Source organism: Rhinatrema bivittatum, chromosome 2 (genome assembly GCF_901001135.1).
Source record: "Rhinatrema bivittatum chromosome 2, aRhiBiv1.1, whole genome shotgun sequence".
NCBI classification, from domain to species: Eukaryota; Metazoa; Chordata; class Amphibia; order Gymnophiona; family Rhinatrematidae; genus Rhinatrema; species Rhinatrema bivittatum.
Genome location: NC_042616.1, coordinates 821,100,143 through 821,121,082, shown reverse-complemented (window position 1 = coordinate 821,121,082; position 20,940 = coordinate 821,100,143). Strand labels below are relative to the sequence as shown.

Sequence of the window (20,940 nt, the reverse complement as noted above, 5' to 3'; positions counted from 1 at the left end):
TGGTTTGCGATTACCTGAGGGTCCTGGGTTCCATGGCGTCGACCCTCGCTCTGGTCCCTTGGGCGTTCGCTCACCTGCGACCGTTACAATCAGCGTTACTTTCCCGTTGGAAGCCAGTTTCGGAGGAGTTTTATCTTCCGCTGCCTCTCACGCCCTGTGCCAGGGCCAGTCTGCACTGGTGGCTCTCCCGGGATCATCTGTCCTGCGGGGTGTCTCTGGTCATGCCCACCTGGACGGTAGTGACGACGGATGCCAGTCTACTCGGCTGGGGGGCGGTCTGCGGAGGCCGCTCGGTCCAGGGACAGTGGTCGAGCCAGCAGTCGAGGTGGTCCATCAACCGCTTGGAGACCAGGGCGGTGTCGTTGGCCCTGCAATCGTTTCTCCCGTGGATACGGGGCCAGGCGGTTCGGGTGCTCTCGGACAACGCGACCACGGTGGCGTATATCAATCGTCAAGGGGGCACGAGGAGCCAGCAAGTAGCGGAGGAGGCACGGCGGCTCATGATCTGGGCGGAACAACACCTCAGCGGCTTGGCGGCGTCTCACATCGCAGGTGTGGACAACGTGCAGGCGGACTTCCTCAGCCGTCATCGGCTGGATCCAGGCGAGTGGGAGTTACCGGACAGGGCGTTTCGCCTCATCTGTGCCAGGTGGGGAACGCCACGCCTGGACCTGATGGCCACCGCTCAAAACGCAAAGGCCCCTCGGTTCTTCAGCCGTCGGAGGGAGCGGGGCGCAGAAGGAGTCGATGCTCTAGTGCTTCCCTGGCCCACGGACGTGTTGATATATGTGTTTCCCCCGTGGCCTCTGATAGGCAAGGTTCTGCGCCGAATCGAGTTGCATCCGGCGGACGTGATCTTGGTGGCGCCGGAGTGGCCACGGCGCCCGTGGTTCGCGGACCTCATTCAGCTGGCGGCAGAGCCTCCGCTTCGTTTTCTCGGGGCCGAATCTCTTCTTCGACAGGGTCCCGTCTGTTTGGAGGATGCGGATCACTTTTGTCTCGCGGCATGGCTTTTGAGAGGGCGCGCTTAAGGACTAAGGGGTACTCGGAGGCTGTGATTGCTACCTTGTTGAGGGCTCGTAAACAGTCCACGTCCTTAGCCTATATGAGGGTGTGGACGGTTTTTGAGGACTGGTGTAGTACTCATGCGGTGGACCCTGTACGGCCGCCTGTGCCGGGGGTCCTCGCCTTTCTCCAAGAGGGCCTGTCGAAGGGGCTGGCCTGGAGTACCCTGAAAGTACAGACGGCTGCACTTGGTTGTCTGCGCGGTAAAGTGCGCGGTGTGTCCTTAGCGTGTCATCCGGATGTGGTGCGCTTCCTTCGCGGGGCTAAGCATTTACGCCCTCCTGTGCGGAATCCTTGTCCGTCTTGGAATTTGAATTGCGTGCTCTCGGCGCTTGGGGGAGCACCGTTTGAGCCTCTTAAGCGGGCAACGCTGAAAGATCTTACCTTGAAGACCGTGTTTCTAGTAGCCATTACGTCTGCTCGTCGGGTCTCGGAGCTGCAGGCCTTATCCTGTCGGGAACCGTTCTTGCGATTCTCGCAGGGCGGAGTTTCCCTGCGGACTGTGCCGTCCTTTTTGCCTAAGGTGGTGTCCTCGTTCCACTTAAATCAGTCAGTGGACCTCCCAGGTTTTGAGGTCGGGGATCAGATGGACAAGGGGATGAAAGAGTTAAGGAAGCTCGACGTTCGCAGGATTCTGCTTCGGTATCTGGAGGTTACGAATGCTTTCCGGATGTCCGACCATCTGTTTGTTCTCTGGTCCGGTCCTCGCCGGGGGTCTGCGGCGTCGCGGGCCACGATTGCGCGTTGGCTCAAAGACGCTATTAGCTCCGCTTATCTTCTGCAGGGTAAAGTGGCGCCTAGGGGGCTTCGTGCTCATTCCACTCGGGCGCAAGCCACGTCCTGGGCCGAGGTCTCTCAGGTGTCCACGCAGGAGATCTGTAGAGCTGCGACGTGGAAGTCCTTGCATACTTTCACTAGGCATTACAGGCTTGATGTCCAGGCGTCTGAAGCGCCGGGGTTTGGGGCGAGTGTTCTCCGAGCGGGACTCTCTGCTTCCCACCCTCGGTAGTTTGCTCTGGTACATCCCAGGTGTCTGGACTGATCCGGGTACGTACAGGGAAAGGAAAATTAGTTCTTACCTGATAATTTTCGTTCCTGTAGTACCACGGATCAGTCCAGGCTCCCGCCCGTCTGTTTGGTACAATGAAGAGAGAGAGAGAGTCCGCTCGATTGGTTAGTTGTACTGCTATTGTTCCAGTTCTTGGCCTATTGCCGCTTGCCTCTGGTCTGATGTTTTCGGTTTTCAGCCAGAGGGTGTTTGAATTGGTTAAAATTGTTCTAGTTAGTTAGTCGGTCACTGGTTTGCTTTGACAGTTCGTTCGACTGAGGGGCTGTGGGTGGCACCTTACTATATGTAGGGAGCCCGTCAAGTTTTGCTCTGTCTCCATCTGCTGGTGCGGAGTCACAACCCAGGTGTCTGGACTGATCCGTGGTACTACAGGAACGAAAATTATCAGGTAAGAACTAATTTTCCTTTAAATGTCCAACATCCACACCACGTCCTGCTGCTTTTCCATAGGTCTCAATCTTTTTAAAAAGTCTTTCTTGCACCTTTGCGTAATTCTACCTAATAACCCACATGGTTTAGTTCATTTCAATTATACCTTCTTGATTTTAACCAAAAGAGTATAGACTCCTTTCATCCTTATCCCATGAACAAGGGGTCATGTAATGAGGGTGAAAGGGGGGTAATCTGTTAAACGCACAATTAAACTCTGGAATTTGCTGCCAGAGGATGTGGTTAGTGCAGTTAGTGTAGCTGGGTTTAAAAAAGGATTGGATAAGTTCTTGGAGGAGAAGTCCATTACCTGCTATTAAGTTCACTTAGAGAATAGCCACTGCCATTAGCAATGGTTACAAGGAATAGACTTATTGTTTGGGTACTTGCCAGGTTCTTATGGCCTGGATTGGCCACTGTTGGAAACAGGATGCTGGGCTTGATGGACCCTTGGTCTGACCCAGTATGGCATGTTCTTATGTTCTTCAAGTATGTCTTTATAGAAAGGGTGGTGGGTGCATGGAACAAACTCCCAGTGAGACAAGAACAGAATCTGAACACAAGACATCATGGGACTAGCATGGGGGATCGTTGAGACAGGCAGACTGGATAGGCCATAAGGTGTTTTTCTGCAGACATGTTCCTATATATGTTTCTCTTAAGTACATGGTAAGTCTACAGGTATAATTGCAAATGACCAAGAAATGGAGTCAATATATACGAAATGCACAAATACGTTTTATACAACAAAAAAAAGGCATCCGTCAAACTGTTCATATTATTCATGTGTTATCCATATCGGACATCAGCAATGCAGTATTAAAGAGCATCATAACACGCGTAAGCGCAGAAATAATTGTAAAAAGAAATACCATAAAGTATTTGGCGATCAGAGACCAATGATTATAAATGACCCGGTTTATGCATATGAACGAACAATTATTTCTGCGCTTACGGGTGTTAGGATGCTCTTTAATACTGCATTGCTGATGTGCGATATGGGTAACATGAAAAATATGAACAGTTTGACGGATGCTTTTTTTTTTTTGTTGGAAGCCCACAGATATGCCAGGTACTTCCAAGTGACAGGACTGGCCATTCTTTGAGACATGGTCTGAACTAGCTGAGTTGATAAAACAGGAAGGTAGGCGATCTAAAAAAAAAGCCGTGGGGGCAACACAATACAATAGATGCCAGGAAATGTCCGTTTAGATTCTTTATTATGGAGATAAAATGCCCGACTCAGGCCGAGTTTCGCCCACACAGTGGGGCTGCCTCAGGGGCTACAATACATAAATAACAAATATAACTGGACAATAGGACATACATAAATCCAATATAAATTATAAGTACATTAAGATGGTAACATATAAAATGGAACATGTATAATATGAAAACGTAGCTAGACAGAATGTTAAGAATGATTTTACAAGTATATAATATTGCTATTTGTGTATGATAGTAATTTCATATCATCACGTTTGCAGAGAGTCTGTGCAAAAAGTGTGGAAAAGGTAAAACTAAATATCTAGGATGAAAAAAGTGAAATGTAATCTTACAAAACAAAATAATAAATTTGAAAATGAAAATTGCCAAGTGCGCCCGAAGTGAGGTACATTAGATGAATATGAAAAGTGAGAGGGGTGTTTAGACAATATGAAAAATATGCATTATGAAAAAAGCAACTGAAAACCAGAAGAAAACTGTAAAAAAACAGAACCGCCTAAAATATATCTGTGAATGCAAAGTCCTGGCACGATGACACTTACTTAAAATGCCCGACTCGGGCCGAGTTTTTTATCGGTTGAACGAGTCTCCATAATAAAGAATCTAAACAGACATTTCCTGGCATCTATTGTATTGTGTTGCCCCCCTGAACTAGCTGAGCGCCACAAATGTTTCTGTACAGCACGGACTATCCCTGATAGCGCTATAGAAATGAAGAATAATTGTAGCAGCAGCAGAAGAGTGCTCAGTTTTACTGGGAATCGAATTAAAACCGTGTTGTCAGCTGTACTGTGCATGGTAAATACATTCTTTATTAGTTTGCCTGGATTCTCTGGTGCTGCATTATCTTTGTAATCCTGCTTTCACCCTACAGTATGATGGGTTTAGATGCTCCTGCTTCCATGTCTCATCCTTGTATAACTTCTGTCTGTCATCTGTTGTAGGTGTTCCTGGTGCTGTCTATGCAGCTTCTTGTTACTTTTGGATTTGTTGCAGTTTTCACCTTCATGGACGATGTGAAATTGTACGTCAGGAAAAATACATGGACCTATTACGTCTCCTACGCCGTCTTCATCGTCTCACTCATAGTGCTGAGCTGCTGTGGAGAGTTCAGACGCAAGCACCCCTGGAACCTGGTGGCTCTGGTGAGAATTCAATTTCTCTTACCCATTTTTCTTTCTGTGCAATATCTGCTGACTGCGAGGTCAGTATTGAAAAGGTTTGTCAGGATAACTTTGAGAGTTAATGGACAAATCTTGCAGTTTCGTTTTTCCCCTGATGACTGGCTACAATTTATTCAAGCAAATCATTGCATACACAAAATTTGGCCAGATTAAAAAATTAATAAATAAATGATGGTGCTGGGGGTGTTTCCAGTCCATGGTTTAACTTTAGTTAGTCAGCACTGAAATTCAGCATGGCCGGACAAAGTTAGTTGGATAACTGCTCGGACAAATAGCAAGCCTAAACTAAGCCTGATAAATTTATCAGAATAATTTACAGCTCAGCAGGGTTTGAATATGAATCTCTCTCTTTCTTCAACAGACTGATAATATTGTATGTGATGATAAAGTTCTGTCTGTCTATGCTGAGTCCTGATTCTGATGGACAGGATAGGAAGGATCTGTCCTGAATCCTGATTCTGATACCGATGGATAGGATAGTAAGGATCTGATGACTGTGCTGAGCCATGATTCAGATGTAAAGATAGGAAGGATCTGCCAGTCTGTGTTAGTTCCTGATTATGATGCACGGTATAGGAAGGGTCTGTCTGTGCTGAGTCCTGATTATGATTGATTGGGATATGAAGGATTTGTTTATGCTGGGTCCTGATTCTAATAGATGAGATAGGAAGGATCTTTCTCCGAAGAGAAGCAGGATGGCAGTCCTCACACATGGGTGACATCATCGGATGGAACTCTGCACGGAAAACTTATGTCACAGTTTCTAGAACTTTGACTGAGCCTTTTTGAGCATTCAGTATACCTTGCATCCACGTGGGGTCCCCTCAGTCTCTTCCTTTCTCACAGGGACAAGCAGGATGTTAGTCCTCACATATGGGTGACATCACAGGATGGAGCCCAATCACGGAAAACTTCTGTCAAAGTTTCCAGAACTTTGACTGGCCCCTACTGGGCATGCCCAGCATGGCACTAACCCTGCAGCCAGCAGGGGTCCCCTTCAGTCTTCTTTTTTCCACGCAGCAGTAGCCTCGCGGTAAAGGAGCTCTGAAGAAATTCCTGACAGGAATTTTCCTCACGGAATTACTAAAAGTTAAGTTGCCCCACAGGGGTCCATCTTATTTATTTATTTTTGGTTTTAATATACCGGTCTTCTTGCATTATATGCAAATCAAATCGGTTTACATTGAACATTTAAACTTGCTTGAAAAAGTATTACATGTAACAAAGAACATCAAAACATGAAAAACCTGTTGGAACAAAAAATAAAACACAGAGTATGAGTTGTTCATCTTTAACAGGAAAAGGCAAAAATTGATTAAAAAATTCAAAAGATTTATATAAATAACAAATGGAAGTAATGAGAGAAAATAGAGCATGGGAGCATTAAGTGAAATAAAGAAAGAGGAAGATGAGAGGGAGAACTGAGTGAAAAAAAAAAAAATTATGAGAGGGGAGGAGGAGATGAGAGGGGGGGGGAAAAGAGCAGAGTGAACAGATAGGTGGTTAAAAAGGAAGGAATTAGAGGGAGGAAAAAGAAAAAAGAAAAAAAGAAAAGAAAAGAAAAAAAAGAAAAAAGAAAAAAAGAGAAACTCTTTATAACTCTTCGGTACTCCGGTAAGTTTTGACCCATTTCCTGTCGATTACCGTCGAGTTTGCCCTTCGCGGCCTACTGGCCGTCGACCGTACCGCGGCAAAATCTTTTCCATGGCGTCGGGATTTCGTCTGTGCCCGGACTGTGTGCCCGCACCATGTCTATCACAGACATCCCTTAAAGTCTGTGTAATGTGTTTAGGACGTGAGCACAATGTCTTGACCTGCACCAAATGTGCCATGATGACACCGAAGGGTCGCAAGGCCAGAATGGAGAAGATGGAACTTCTCTTCCATGCTCAAACCCCGACTCCGTCCATCTCATCGACTTCGTTGGAACCAGCACAGTCGTCTGCGCGCCAGCATCGACCAGTGACCGACCAGCATCGACGACTTCTCAGCCATCGACACCCTCTACTCCCCCTCAGGATCGAGGGGATCGCAGGGAGAAACATCGCCAATGACACCGTAAGACTCGGACCATCGAGGGAGCGAAATCATCGACCGAGCTGCTGTCGGAAAAACCCCATCCAGGAAAGGCACAGACGATTCCTACAACTGGGTCTCTGAGGCAACCCTCACCCGATCAGGGATCGGGAGCCGCGACTCCGCCTGTAACGGTGGTCCCTCTGGCTATGCCTTTGCCTCCTTCTGTTCTGGAGCCAGGGTTGCTTGCTCCAGGTCTCCGATAAGAACTGGACCAGATGGTCCAGGATGCCATCGACAAGGCGATGCAACATCTTCTTCAGGTTCCACCGGCACAGACTGTGGAACTGATCATCGACCCGATTCCGGCAGCGCTGGCACCGCTGCTATCCAGGATGGAAGCGCTTATGGCCGCTTTTCCACCGATGGATCCCGGGTCTCCGATGGCTCCGATGCCCTCCCCATTGACAGCATCATTGGGAGGAGAAACACCATTCCGCATTCCTCCATCCGGAGTTATGCCTCGGCCATCAATGCCTATACGTCCCTCGCCACCGATCCAACAATCTGTGCAGATATGTCCATCGGCACCACCGAGCCATCCATCCATGCCCTCGATGCCTGTACGATGCCTTCGATGCCATCATCAGTGCCTCCGATAATGCCTCCAATTCCTTCGGAGCCCAGACTTGGACCTTCAGGTATCCAACCACCCTGTCCCTCCTCTTCTTCCTAGAGGAAAGGGTGTTGACCCTTATGATACCTGGGGTGATGATACCTCATCAGACACCAATGACTTACCTTCACCTACTGAGAGTAGAAAGCGTTCTCCTCCAGAGGACTTCTAATTTATAAATTTTGTGAAGGAAATGGCTGAATTGGTTCCTTTTCAATTACAGACAGAACAGGATGATAGACACCAGATGATGGAGTTGCTCCAATTCCTGGATGCCCCCAAGATAATAACCTCTATTCCCGTACATCAGGTTCTTCTTGATCTTCTCAAAAAGAACTAGGAAAATCCAGAACAATTGCTCCAGTACACAGAAAAGCTTACACTACTTATTTAGTACAGTCAGCTCCAGGTTTTCAAGTCACAGCTTGATCACCACTCAGTCGTGGTAGAGTCTGCACAAAAGAGGGCAAAGAGGTCAAAACCTCACTCATCTACCCCTCCTGGTAAGGAACAAAACTTCCTGGACAACATTGGATGCTGGGTATTCCAAGGGGCCATGCTAATCTCCCGAATTGCTGCCTATCAGCTTTATATGACCCCATATAACAGGGCCATATTTAAGCAGATACAGGACTTCTCAGACTCCCTGCCTCAGCAATGCCAAGACCAACTACAAACCCTTGTAAGTAAAGGTTTTGAGGCAGGCAAGCATGAGATCAGAACATCTTATGACATTTTCGACACCTCTACCAGAGTGTCTGCAGCTGCTATTTCAGCGAGACGGTGGGCCTGGCTCAAGTCTTCTGACCTTCGCCCAGAAGTGCAAGACTGGTTGTCCAACCTGCCCTGTGTAGGAGATAATCTGTTCGGCGAACAGATCCAAGGGACAGTGTCTGAACTAAAAGACCATCATGAGACCCTAAAACAGCTCTCTTCGATGCCTTCCGACTTCTCTTCAAAGCAGCCCTTTAGAAAGGACTCCCAAGAAGTCGTTCTACTGTCCACGAAAGACCTACCCACCACCAGCCAGATCCCATGCTACGAGACCTTATCAGAAACCTCAGTCTCGCAAAAACCACAAACAGATCCCCAGCCGGGGCCTGCTTCCAGTTTTTGACTTCCACTTGGAGAGCAGCAGCCAGATTCCTCTGTCGCACATACCAGTGGGAGGTCAACTGTGCCACTTTCACAACATGTGGCATTCAGTTACATCCAACCAATGGATATTGGCAATCATTGCTCAGGATTACCATCTGAACTTTCTCGCCCTGCCACCAGACTCCCCACCTCTGCAGATGTGGAGAATGTCAGACTACTCCATTCTTCTGGATCAAGATATCTCCCTCCTTCAGTCAAGAGCAATAAAACCCATTCCATACTCTAACAAGGCCTAGGGTTCTATTCCCTGTACTTCCTAATCCCCCAAAAATCGGGAGGCGTCCGTCCTATTCTAGATCTAAGGGCCCTCAGCAAGTACCTCCAGTGAGAAAAGTTCAAGATGGTTACCTTGGGCTCGCTTCTACCTCTTCTACAAAGAGGAGACTCTGCTCTCTGGACCTCCAGGACGCATACACCCACATTGCAATAAGTCCAGCTCATTGCAAATACCTGAGAATCATAGTAGGCCTTCAGCACTATCAACACAGAGTGCTTCCATTTGGCCTAGCGTCTGCTCCACGAGTCTTTACAAAATGCCTCGTAGTGGTCGCAGCATTCCTCAGGACACAAGGTGTTCACGTCTACCCCTATCTGGACGACTGGTTAATCAGGGCGCCCACTCAGCAAGCTGCTCTGTCGTCCCTCAATCTAACCTTACACACTCTAATTTCGTTAGAGTTTCTCGTCAATTACGACAAATCCTACTTAGTCCCATCTCAAACCTTATCGTTCATTGGGGCAGACTTGGACACCTTACAGGCAAAGGCTTTCCTGCCTTGACAATGAGCACTGACCATCATGTCTCTTGCTCACCAACTGCAGTCTCAGCACGCTGCGACTGCTCGCCAATTTCTCGTCCTTCTGGGACATGTGGCGTCCTCAGTCCATGTCACACCAATGGCCTGCTTGGCCATGAGGCTTATGCACTGGACTCTGAAGTCTCAATGGACTCAAGCTATTCAGCCTCTGTTGACCATTGTCAACATCACCGACTCACTCCATCTGTTCTGATTTTTCCACCAGGCGAGGGACAATCTCTTCCAGGGATTGCCCTTCCAGGTTCCGCATCCTCGAATCATTCTCACCACAGACGCTTCCAACCTCTGGTGGGGAGCCCATGTAGCCGATCTGCAAACACAAGGCTCTTGGTCTCCAGAGGATGCCAAACACCAGATACATTTCCTGGAACTTAGAGCAATAGATATGCTCTTGGGACTTTTCAGGATCGCCTGTCCAATCAGGTCATCCTAATTCAGAGGGACAACCAGTTGGCCATGTGGTACATCAACAAACAGGGAGGCACAGGCTCCTTCCTTCTGTGTCAGGAAGCTGTGCAGATTTGGGCGGAAGACCTCTCCCATTCGATGTACCTCAGGGCCACCTACTTGCCAGGAGTGGACAATATCCTGGCAGACCAGCTGAGTCGCATCTTTCAACCGCACGAGTGGTCTCTCAACCCCTCAGTAGCGAACTCCATCTTCCAACAATGGGGATATCCTCAGATAGACCTCTATGCGTCCCCTCAGAATCACAAAGTGGACAACTACTGCTCCCTCATTCGCATCAAATCTCTCTCAGCCCAGAGACGCATTCTCCCTCTCATGGGCAACCGGTCTGCTTTATGCATTCCCTCCACTTCCTCTTCTCTCGAAGACTCTCGTGAAGTTGCGTCAGGACATGGGAACCATGATCCTGATAGCACCTCACTGGCCTCGCCAAGTGTGGTTTCCAATGCTTCAGGATCTCTCCATCTGCAGGCACATCCCCCTTGGGAAAGGACCCGCTCCTGATCACTCAAAACGACGGGAGCCTACGCCATCCCAATCTTCAAGCCTTGTCCCTGACGGCATGGATGTTGAAAGGTTAATACTTCAACCACTTAACCTTTCAGATCCAGTTTCCCGTGTCTTGATTGCTTCGCGAAAACCTTCCATGAGAAAATCATGCTCTTACAAATGGAAAAGGTTCACGTATCTGTGCTCTTCTCAGTCCCTTGTCCCCTTTTCCTGTCCAATCCCGAAGTTTCTGGACTATCTTTGGCATTTGTCAGAATCAGGTCTAAGGACCTCTTCCATCAGAATGCATGTCAGTGCGGTAGCCGCCTTCCATAAGGGTATCGGGAATGTTCCTTTATCAGTACAACCCCTTGTAACACGCTTTTTAAAAGGCTTGCTCCATATCAATCCTCCATTACGTCTTCCGGCCCCTTCTTGGGACCTTAATCTAGTTCTGGGTCAGCTCATGAAACCACCATTCGAGCCTCTTCACTCTTGTGAACTCCAATATCTCACGTGGAAAGTGATCTTCCTTTTGGCAATCACTTCAGCACGCAGAGTTAGTGAATTGCAGGCCCTAGTTACCTATCCGCCTTACACTAAACTTTTGCAGGACCGGGTGGTACGCCACACAATTCTTACCTAAGGTAGTTTCGGATTTTCATCTAAACCAGTCCATCATACTACCTACCTTTTTTCCCAGGCTCCATGCCAACCCAGGAGAACAGGCTCTGCATACCCTTGACTGTAAACGGGCTCTAGCTTTTTACCTAGACCATACATCGGCCCACAGGGAAAGCACTCAATTGTTCGTCTCTTTCCACCCTAACAAGTTGGGAAAGTCTGTGGGTAAGCAGACTCTCTCCTCCTGGTTGGCGGACTGCATATCCTTTTGCTATCAGCAAGCGGGCACTCCATTTCAAGACCGTGTTAAAGCACACTCTTTGAGGGCTATGGCGACTTGGGTAGCACACCTGCGATCAGTGCCGCTTCCTGACATTTGCAGGGCTGCAACCTGGAGTTCTCTTCACACCTTTGCAGCCCATTATTGCTTAGACAAAGCCGGAAGACAGGATTCCATCTTCGGCCAGTCGTAACCTGTTTACAACGTGACGTACCAACACCCTTCCGCCTGCCTGGTGGGGTTCAGGATGCCCTCTTCCAAATTCCACCCCAGTTGTTGTGCCTGTTGCACGTCTTTGGGTACATTTGGTGCAGGTTCGGACATCCTCAGCTCGGTACTCACCCATATGTAAGGACTACCATCCTGCTTGTCCTGTGAGAAAGTAAATGTTGCTTACCTGTAACAGGTGTTCTCACAGGACAGCAGGATGTTAGTCCTCACGAAACCCGCCCGCCGCCCTACGGTGTTGGGTTCGTAACTTTTTATTTTATTTTTCGGCACTGCCAGTAGCTTTTAAATAAGACTGAAGGGGGACCCCTGCTGGATGCAGGGTTGGTGCTATGCTGGGCATGCCCAGTAGGGGCAAGTCAAAGTTCTGGAAACTTTGACAGACGTTTTCCATGATTGGGCTCCATCCTGTGATGTCACCCATATGTGAGGACTAACATCCTGCTGTCCTGTGAGAACACCTGTTACAGGTAAGCAACATTGCTTTCCTAGCGTGTAGCCAGATGGACTCAGAACAAGTGGGTATAGTGTGCTCGTGCTAGCAGTTGGAGACGGCTCTGACGTCAGCACGGGTACATATACCCCCACAGGAAGTGAGACAATTCAGTAATTTCCGTCTCCAAAGCAGTTTGGAGAGCCTGCACGCTCGCTGAGCGTGTTTTCCAATACTACTTTCTACTTACTAAATTTCTACAGAACAACGAGCCCCGCACTCCTGCAGTGATACCCTCGGGTCCCTCCCCCAGTTGAGTTTCCCGGGGTGATTTCCGTGATCCCTCGGAGGTCTACACTTCGGTCCAGTGGCCGAATCGCGGCAGGGATCTAGCCCCCGAGCGAGAAGGGCTCGGGCGTGGCTGAGAGGGCCTCGGTCCCGGCGTGGACTTAGAGGCAGCGGGTGCATTTCCTCAAGCGCGGAGGTGAAGGTATTTCCCCTCTCCCCCCGCAGCCGGAGACTGCCCGGGTTCCAGCCGGGAAGCGCCGATGATCACGTAAGGCGTATATCTCTTACTTTTGGTCTCCGAGGTACGAGGATCGGCGGTGTTGCCTGCATGCGGCACGCCGTGGAGGTCGCCATTTTGTTGGCCTGGTTCAGGTATTGAGCACCCATGATAGGCGCCTGTTGATGGGCGTATATTGCTGACCGCCTATTATTGAGCGCATATTGTAATATTGCATGTATATTGCTGAGCGCATATTGTATAATATTGCATGTATAATGATGACTGCATATTATTGAGCGCATATTGTATATTAGAGCGTATATTGCTGACCGCATCTTATTGAGCGCATATTGTATATTAAGCGTATATTGCTGACCGCATATTGTTGAGCGCACACTGTATATTATTAAGTGTATATTGCTGACCGCATATTCTTGAGCACATATTTTTGTGCGCATATTATTGAGCGCCGGCGTCCTGCATTCGCCAGCCGCGATGGAACATTTAAACGCCCCGGCATCTCCCGTGGAGGCGCCTCCTGATTCCGGCGTGAAAGCTCTCTGCCTCTGCTCAGCATGCCAGCTTAGAGCCACGCAGAGCGAGGAGCCAGACTCCCTTTGTGCCCAATGTGAGGAGGCCGTGGGAGCCTCGGACCAGGACCAGTCTCAACCGAGGTTTGTAGAAGTTCCCCAGGGGCCACCCCGGACTTAGCAGGCAGTCTCGACCCACCAGGGATCCCGGGGGACCTGGTACCCAGTCGACTAGAGACCGCTTCCATTTCCTGGGTGGATTTGTTTAAAGGGATCCATGCCTTTGTACAAATGCAGTCAGCTTTCCGGCCAGGCCCTGCTGCTGCTCCGGCTGACCCTGCCCCTGGGCCTTCTCGCCCTTATCGCGGGCACCCGCTTCCGGGCAGCCCGGCTGAGGCGGACCCTGATGTTTCAGATGACGAGTCCGAATTCCCCGAGGAGGGGGAACTTCCCTCGGGGATTGAGCCATATCGGACTATGCGGCGGTTCTTTCCCAAGGAAGATCTCTCCGACCTGGTTTCTCAGTGCCTGACGGAGTTGGCTATTCCTGGCCCCAGCACTATGGAGGCAGCCACACAGAACCCCGTGCTGGAAGGGCTTCGGCCTACAGACCGCCATTTTCCCTTCCTGCAAGCAGCACAACAACTGATAGATTTGGAGTGGACTGCGCCAGAGGCCTCATTCAAAGGGGGTCGGGCCCTGACGGGCATGTACCCCCTGGACCCGGCAATCAAGGAGATACTGGCGTGCCCCCAGGTGGACGCTTCAGTTAGCGCTGTGGTCAAGCGCACTACCATTCCAGTTGAGGGGAGGGCGGCCCTCAAGGAGCCTCATGACCGGCGATTGGACGCCATCCTGAAACAGACCTTTGAGGTGGCAGCTCTATCTTTGCAGATCGCAACCTGCTGCACAGTGGTGACGCGTTCCTGTTTTGTCACAGGTCAGGAACAAGGCTCCGGCAGCGGACATGGAGTCAGCTCTCTCGTTCCTCACGGATGCCGCATCCGACTTAGTCCGTACAACAGCCAAAGGGGTCTCATCCTCAGTAGCAGCCAGGAGGCAGCTCTGGATATGGAACTGGTCAGCCGATACTCCTTATAAGACACGCCTCACCAGAATGCCCTTTAAGGGCTCTCTCCTGTTCGGCAGCGACCTGGATAAACTGGTCAGCACATGGGGCGTCTCTCCAGTACCTCGACTGCCGGAAGATAGGTTCAAAAGGAACCAGCGCGCCTTTCCAAGGCCATCCAGAGGCAGAAGCTCCCAACGCTTCATTCCCTATAGGACTCGCTACCAGGCACCTCGTCCTCAGGCCAGGAACCAGTCCTTTCGGACCAAGCAGCACAAGAGGGGAGCCAGTTCGTGTTCAGGTCCCGGCCGCGCCTCCCAATGAGAATCAGCCGATCCATCCGGGGGACGGAGCCATAGGGGGCAGGTTAACCCTCTTCTACCCCAGATGGGTCGAGATTACGTTGGACCAGGGTGTCCTCGCCATCATCTGAGAGGGCTATTATCTGGACTTCCATCACATCCCTCCAGACAGGTTTGTGGAATCCCCGTGTCCAATCCACAAGAAGGCAGCATTGGAAGCTACCCTGGCGAGGCTCCTGTCCTTGAAAGCCATAATCCCAGTACCTGCATGGGACATGGATTCTGGGCACTATTCCATTTATTTCATGGTACCCAAGAAAGAGGGCACTTTCCGGCCCGTATTGGACCTCAAGTCAGTCAACAGATACTTAAGGGTCCCGAGGTTTCGTATGGAAACTCTGCGCTCCGTCAAGACCGCAGTACAGCCAGGGGAGTTCCTCATGGCCTTAGACTTGTCAGAAGCCTACCTGCATATCCCGATCCATCAGGATCATCAGCGTTACCTACGCTTCAAGGTTCTGGGACGACACTTCCAATTCCGGGCTTTGCCCTTCAGGTTAGCCACGGCGCTGCGGACCTTCACCAAGGTGATCGTAGTGGTAGCAGCGGCGCTCAGACGGGAAGGAATCCTTGTCCATCCCTACCTAGACGATTGGCTGATCAGGGCGAAATCACGAGAGGAGAGCCATCGGGCAACCAACTGAGTGATCGCTCTGCTGGAAAGCCTGGGGTGGGTAGTCAACCTAAGCAAGAGTTGCCTACAGCCTTCCCAAACACTGGAATACCTGGGAGTCCAGTTCAACACCCAGGCAGACAAAGTCAGTCTCACTACCAAGAGGAGGTTAAAACTCCAGACGCGTCTACGGTCCTTGATGGGAGCCAGTCGGCCCATAGCTTGGGATTATCTGCAGGTTCTCGGTCTCATGGCATCCACCCTGGAAGTGGTACCCTGGGCAAGGGCCCATATGCGACCTCTACAACGCTCCCTGCTCTCTCGATGGAGCCCCCGCTTCCGGAATTACTCCGTGCATCTCCCTCTACCAGCCAGAGTGCGGACTCAGCTACGGTGGTGGTTGCAGTCCGACCACACGAGCAGGGGGTCGAAGATGTCCTCCCCCACGTGGACTCTGCTCACCACTGATGCCAGCCTGAGCGGATGGGGAGCACACTGCGAAGAGCTCACTGCCCAAGGGCTTTGGAACAGAGAAGAGTCTGGGTGGAACATCAACCGACTAGAGGCACGGGCAGTCCGGTTAGCCTGCCTGCAATTTGCTCACAGATTGAGGAACAGAGCAGTCAGAGTGATGCCGGACAACGCCACCACGGTGGCATACATCAACCGACAGGGCGGAACCAGAAGTCAACAGGTATCCCTAGAGATAGCCCCGCTGATGGCTTGGGCAGAGGCGAATCTCCAGGACATCTCCGCCGTCCACATTGCCGGAAGGGACAACACCACGGCAGACTTCCTCAGCAGGGAAAGCCTAAATCCGGGAGAATGGCAGCTGTCCCCCACAGCCTTCCAGATGATTGTGGATCAGTGGGGGACTCCGGACATGGACCTACTAGCGGACAGGTCCAATGCTCAAGTGCCCAGATACTTCAGCCACAAGCGAGATCCGTTCTCTCACGGGATCGATGCCCTGGTTCAGCCATGGCCTCCAGGGACTCTGCTATACACCTTTCCTCCGTGGCCCCTGCTGGGCGCCCTTATCCACAAGATTCAGAATCACAAGGGCCTAGTTCTTCTGGTGGCACCAGACTGGCCAAGAAGACCCTGGTACGCGGACATGAGAAGACAACTGGCAGGGGAGCCCCTTCCCCTGCCACCTCTCAGGGGCCTGCTACGTCAAGGTCCCATCCTCCACGAGGATCCGGCTCATTTCTCTCTTACGGTCTGGCCATTGAGAGGGCTAGGCTGAAGAAAAGAGGTTACTCGGAGCCGGTGATAGATACACTCCTCCGAGCTCACAAGTTTTCCACATCCCTCACCTATATAAGGATCTGGAGAGTATTCGAAGCCTGGTGCGACACTCATGGCACCAATCCGCATGCGACCACAATCCCTATTGTTTTGGATTTCCTGCAGGATGGGCTTCAGAAGGATCTCTCCCTCAGCTCCATCAAGGTCCAAGTGGCTGCGCTGTCTTGCTACGGTCCCCAGAGGGATGGTAAGACTATTGCCACGCACCCAGATGTTTCCCGCTTCCTGAAAGGAGTCAAGCACATTCGTCCGCCACTGAAGTGGCCAGTGCCCCTGTGGAACCTCAACATTGTTTTGGATTTCCTCACGGGAGCCACCTTCAGACCCCTTCGGGGCCTGTCTCTCCGTTCTCTCACTTTGAAGATGGTGTTCCTGCTGGCAGTCTGTTCAGCACGCCGCATTTCGGACCTACAAGCGCTGTCCTGCCGTGATCCCTTTCTTAGGATCACTCCAGAGGCTATCCATCTTCGCAAGGTTCCATCCTTCTTGCCTAAGGTAGTCTCACAATTTCACCTCAACCAGACCATATCCTTGCCAACCACGGCGGGTTTGAAGAAATTGGAAGAAGGGCGTTTGCTATGCCATCTCGACATCGGCAGATTGCTGCCCAGATATCTGGAAATGACAGAAACAGTACGAAAGACGGACCATCTGTTCGTCCTTCACAGCGGGAAGAAACAAGAAGATGTGGCCTCTCGGCCCACCATCGCCCGCTGGATTAAAGAAGTTATCAGAGCGGCCTACGTAGAGGCCAGGAAGTCACCACCTCAACAGGTCAAGGCTCATTCTACCAGAGCCCAAGCAGCGTCTTGGGCAGAATCTAGGATGCTGTCACCCGCAGAAATATGTAAAGCGGCGACGTGGTCCTCCCTCCATACCTTCTCCAGGTTTTATCGTCTGGATGTCCAGGCCAGGGAGGACACAGCATTTGCGAGGGCGGTCCTACGCGGTCCTCAGGCAGCCTCCCGCCCGCTTCGGGAGTAGCTTTTGTACATCCCACTTGTTCTGAGTCCATCTGGCTACACGCTAGGAAATGTTGAGATTACTTACCTGATAATCTCGTTTTCCTTAGTGTAGACAGATGGACTCAGCATCTTGCCCGGCTGCCGGTATACATGGGTTTCACCGATTCACGGTAGGCCATGTCATTTTCTTACATAAGAGCATCCCCCTTGCCGGGTGTCGACGCCTTCCGGTTGGGAAAGCTGGCGGTCTCCAGCTACTATCAATCAGTCAGGGGAATCCTGTTTCACTAATTTATTGATCGTCAGTACACACATGCAAATTTTTGTTCCTGTAATACCACAGATCAGTCCAGACCAGTGGATTATGTATTCCCAACAGCAGATGGAGTCGGAGTGCAAAGCTTTGAGGCACTGGTATCCCAAGTGTGCCACCTGCAGCTCATCAGTATTTCTCTGACTCCAGCAGATGGTGGTCGTGTATACCTGCAGCTCTGTGTAAGATGGATTTTTCTTGCTCCTTGAGGTGCTAGGTTCAGAGTGTCTGGGCCATCCCTCGGGTGGAGCCGGGTGAATGGGGGTTGGTTACCCCTGGCGGTGCTAGCCCGTGTGGTTCCGGGTCCCCTGATAGGCAGGGGACTGGCTCCCTCAGTGACCCGAAGGCACCCCTCAGTGTCTGCGGTACAGGGAAGAAGTCCCTTTGGGGATTTTTTTCTATTCTTAGGCTTTATTTTTTTGGTTACTAGAAGTTAGTTTTTGTGTTTAAAAAAAAAACAGCTCCAAGTTCCCTGTTCACCGTGGCTCTTGGGGTAAATTGGTCTGTCTGGTGGTACAGAGCCAGGCAGACCCCTGAAGAGAAGGGGAGTGTTTCAGCCCTGGTAAGAACCTGAGGACGTTTTTAGGCTCCCTGCCTCATTTTTACTGCCGGCTCCGGAGCTATTTTTACCGTGGTGGCCATTTTCTTTTTCTCTTTCAACCTCCCCTAGCGTTCCTGGGGCCGATTTTTGTGGCATTTTTGGTGGGAGTCACCAGGGCTGGGTGGCAGCACCTGTTTCCTTCTGGTGGGGGGGAGTTATCTGCCCTTTTTTGCTGGAGGAACATGGCAGAAACTCCTCTGGTGGAACCCTGTAAGGCTTGCGGGGCATGGTCAGTTTATTTAGACTCCTGTCACTGTGCACGGACTGTGCACTGGGAGGGGAAGGGGCTTCAGACAAGAGGACCAAACCTAAAAAGTCTTCAAGCAGGTCATGCTTGGTGGCTGGGCCTAATGGAAGGAGCCCAACCCCCACTGTGCACCCTGTGGAAAAGGTCTCCCAGGATGAACCTCCCCTGCTGTCCCCTTCTGCGTGGACTCCGAGAGACATGGACACTGATTCTAGCAGTGATGAGACGGGACCGGGGGGATTTTCACTGGAATTTGTGCTGCTCATGCTTGAAGCATTTCTGGCTCGGAAGCTCGCGAAGCATAGAGCCCAGGATGGGAGTGTGGGAGTTCCCAAGCGTCCCCATCTGCAAACTGACGGTCGTCTGTCCCGGGCAACTTTGGCTTGGGAGGATCTAGCGGGTGCAGTCGACCAGCAGGGGACAGAGGCATTTCCCGCAACAAGCGAGCCGTGGTAGAAGACAGCTACAAAGATTGCTGGCCCTGAAGGTGATCGTCCCCGTGCTGTCTGGGGAACAGGGGAGGGGACGATACTCCATTTATTTTGTGGTTCCCAAAAAGGAGGGCACTTTCCGACCCATCCTGGACCTACAGAAGGTGAATAATTGCGATGGAGAAGGTACAGAGAAGGGCTACCAAAATAAGGGGAATGGAACAACTCCCCTATGAGGAAAGACTAAAGAGGTTAGGACTTTTCAGCTTGGAGAAGAGACGACTGAGGGGGGATATGATAGAGATGTTTAAAATCATGAGAGGTCTAGAACGGGTAGATGTGAATCGGTTATTTACTCTTTCGGATAGTAGAAAGACTAGGGGGCACTCCATGAAGTTAGCATGGGGCACATTTAAAACTAATCGGAGAAAGTTCTTTTTTACTCAACGCACAATTAAACTCTGGAATTTGTTGTCAGAGGATGTTGTTAGTGCAGTTAGTATAGCTGTGTTTAAAAAAGGATTGGATAAGTTCTTGGAGGAGAAGTCCATTACCTGCTATTAAGTTCACTTAGAGAATAGCCTCTGCCATTAGCAATGGTAACATGGAATAGACTTAGTTTTTGGGTACTTGCCAGGTTCTTATGGCCTGGATTGGCCACTGTTGGAAACAGGATGCTGGGCTTGATGGACCCTTGGTCTGACCCAGTATGGCATTTTCTTATGTTCTTAATTGCTGCTTGAAGGTGCCCTGTTTTCGAATGGAAACACTTCAAAGTCATCACAGCGGTTCGAAAGGGAGAGTTCCTCGCCTCCTTGGATCTCACAGAGGCTTATCTATACATCCTGATTTGCAGCGCTCACCAGGGATTCCTACGATTCAAGATCCTGGATCAGCATTTTCAGTTCAGGGCGCTGCCTTTCGGACTGGCGACAGCCCCACGCACCTTTACCAAGGTGATGGTCATGGTGACTGCGACCCTCCGGAAGGAAGAGATAATGGTCCATCCTTACCTCGACGATTGGCTGATTCGAGCCAAGTCTGAAGAGGAAGGCGAGCGGATGGTTCTTCATGTGATCCATTGTCTCCAGTCCCTAAGCTGGGTAATCAACGAAGCAAAAAGTCATCTGACTCTCACAGTGTCTGGAGTATTTGGGAGCTCGTTTCGACACCCTCCAGGGCAGGGTGTTTCTCATGAACAGAATTTTTTTATTATTTATTTATTTTTAATTTTTATATACCGGAATTCCTGTATAAAATACAAATCAATCCGGTTTACATGAAACGAAAAGTTGCCCTGGTCTGGTAGGTCCGACCGGGGCATTTTACATGGAACATTGAACGGTAACAGTAATAATAACAATAAACAATTAAAAGTTTCCGTATTTTAAAACAATTAGCGGGGTTAAACATTGCAAATTAACGGGAGAACAAAGATATTCCATATTTTGTGATTTAACGAGGTTAAACAATGAGCATAATAATTGCAGAATGAACAAACTGCAGCAACAATTGTCTCTTGTTACAGCTTCCAATTCCCAGAGTGTGGTATTACCTATAAGATCTGGGGTTCATGGCTTCGACGTTGGAATTGGTGCCTTGGGCCTTCGCTCACCTGAGATTGCAGAGATCTACTCTCGCGGTGGGACCCAGTGGCGGAGCAGTACCAGTTACACCTGCCTTTGTCGCAGCGAATCGGGTCCAGCCTGTAATGGCTGTCGGAAGACAACTTACAGAAGGGGATGCCCCTCGAAGTCTCGGATTGGGTGATCGTGACAACGGATGCAAGCCTTCAAGGCTGGGGAGCAGTGTGCCATGGTCATGCG

General features: G+C 50.3%; 1 protein-coding gene across 4 annotated transcripts in view; it reads left to right on the top strand.

The window, feature by feature from the left end:
- GRINA (glutamate ionotropic receptor NMDA type subunit associated protein 1) overlaps window positions 1-20,940 on the top strand; it is a 169,874-nt gene that overhangs the window by 112,603 nt on the left and 36,331 nt on the right. For all 4 annotated transcript variants that reach the window (XM_029592317.1, XM_029592314.1, XM_029592315.1 and 1 more), the window contains one exon: window positions 4,735-4,935. In XM_029592317.1, coding sequence (XP_029448177.1) covers window positions 4,735-4,935 — 201 coding nt within the window. The remainder of the gene's footprint in view (window positions 1-4,734; window positions 4,936-20,940) is intronic.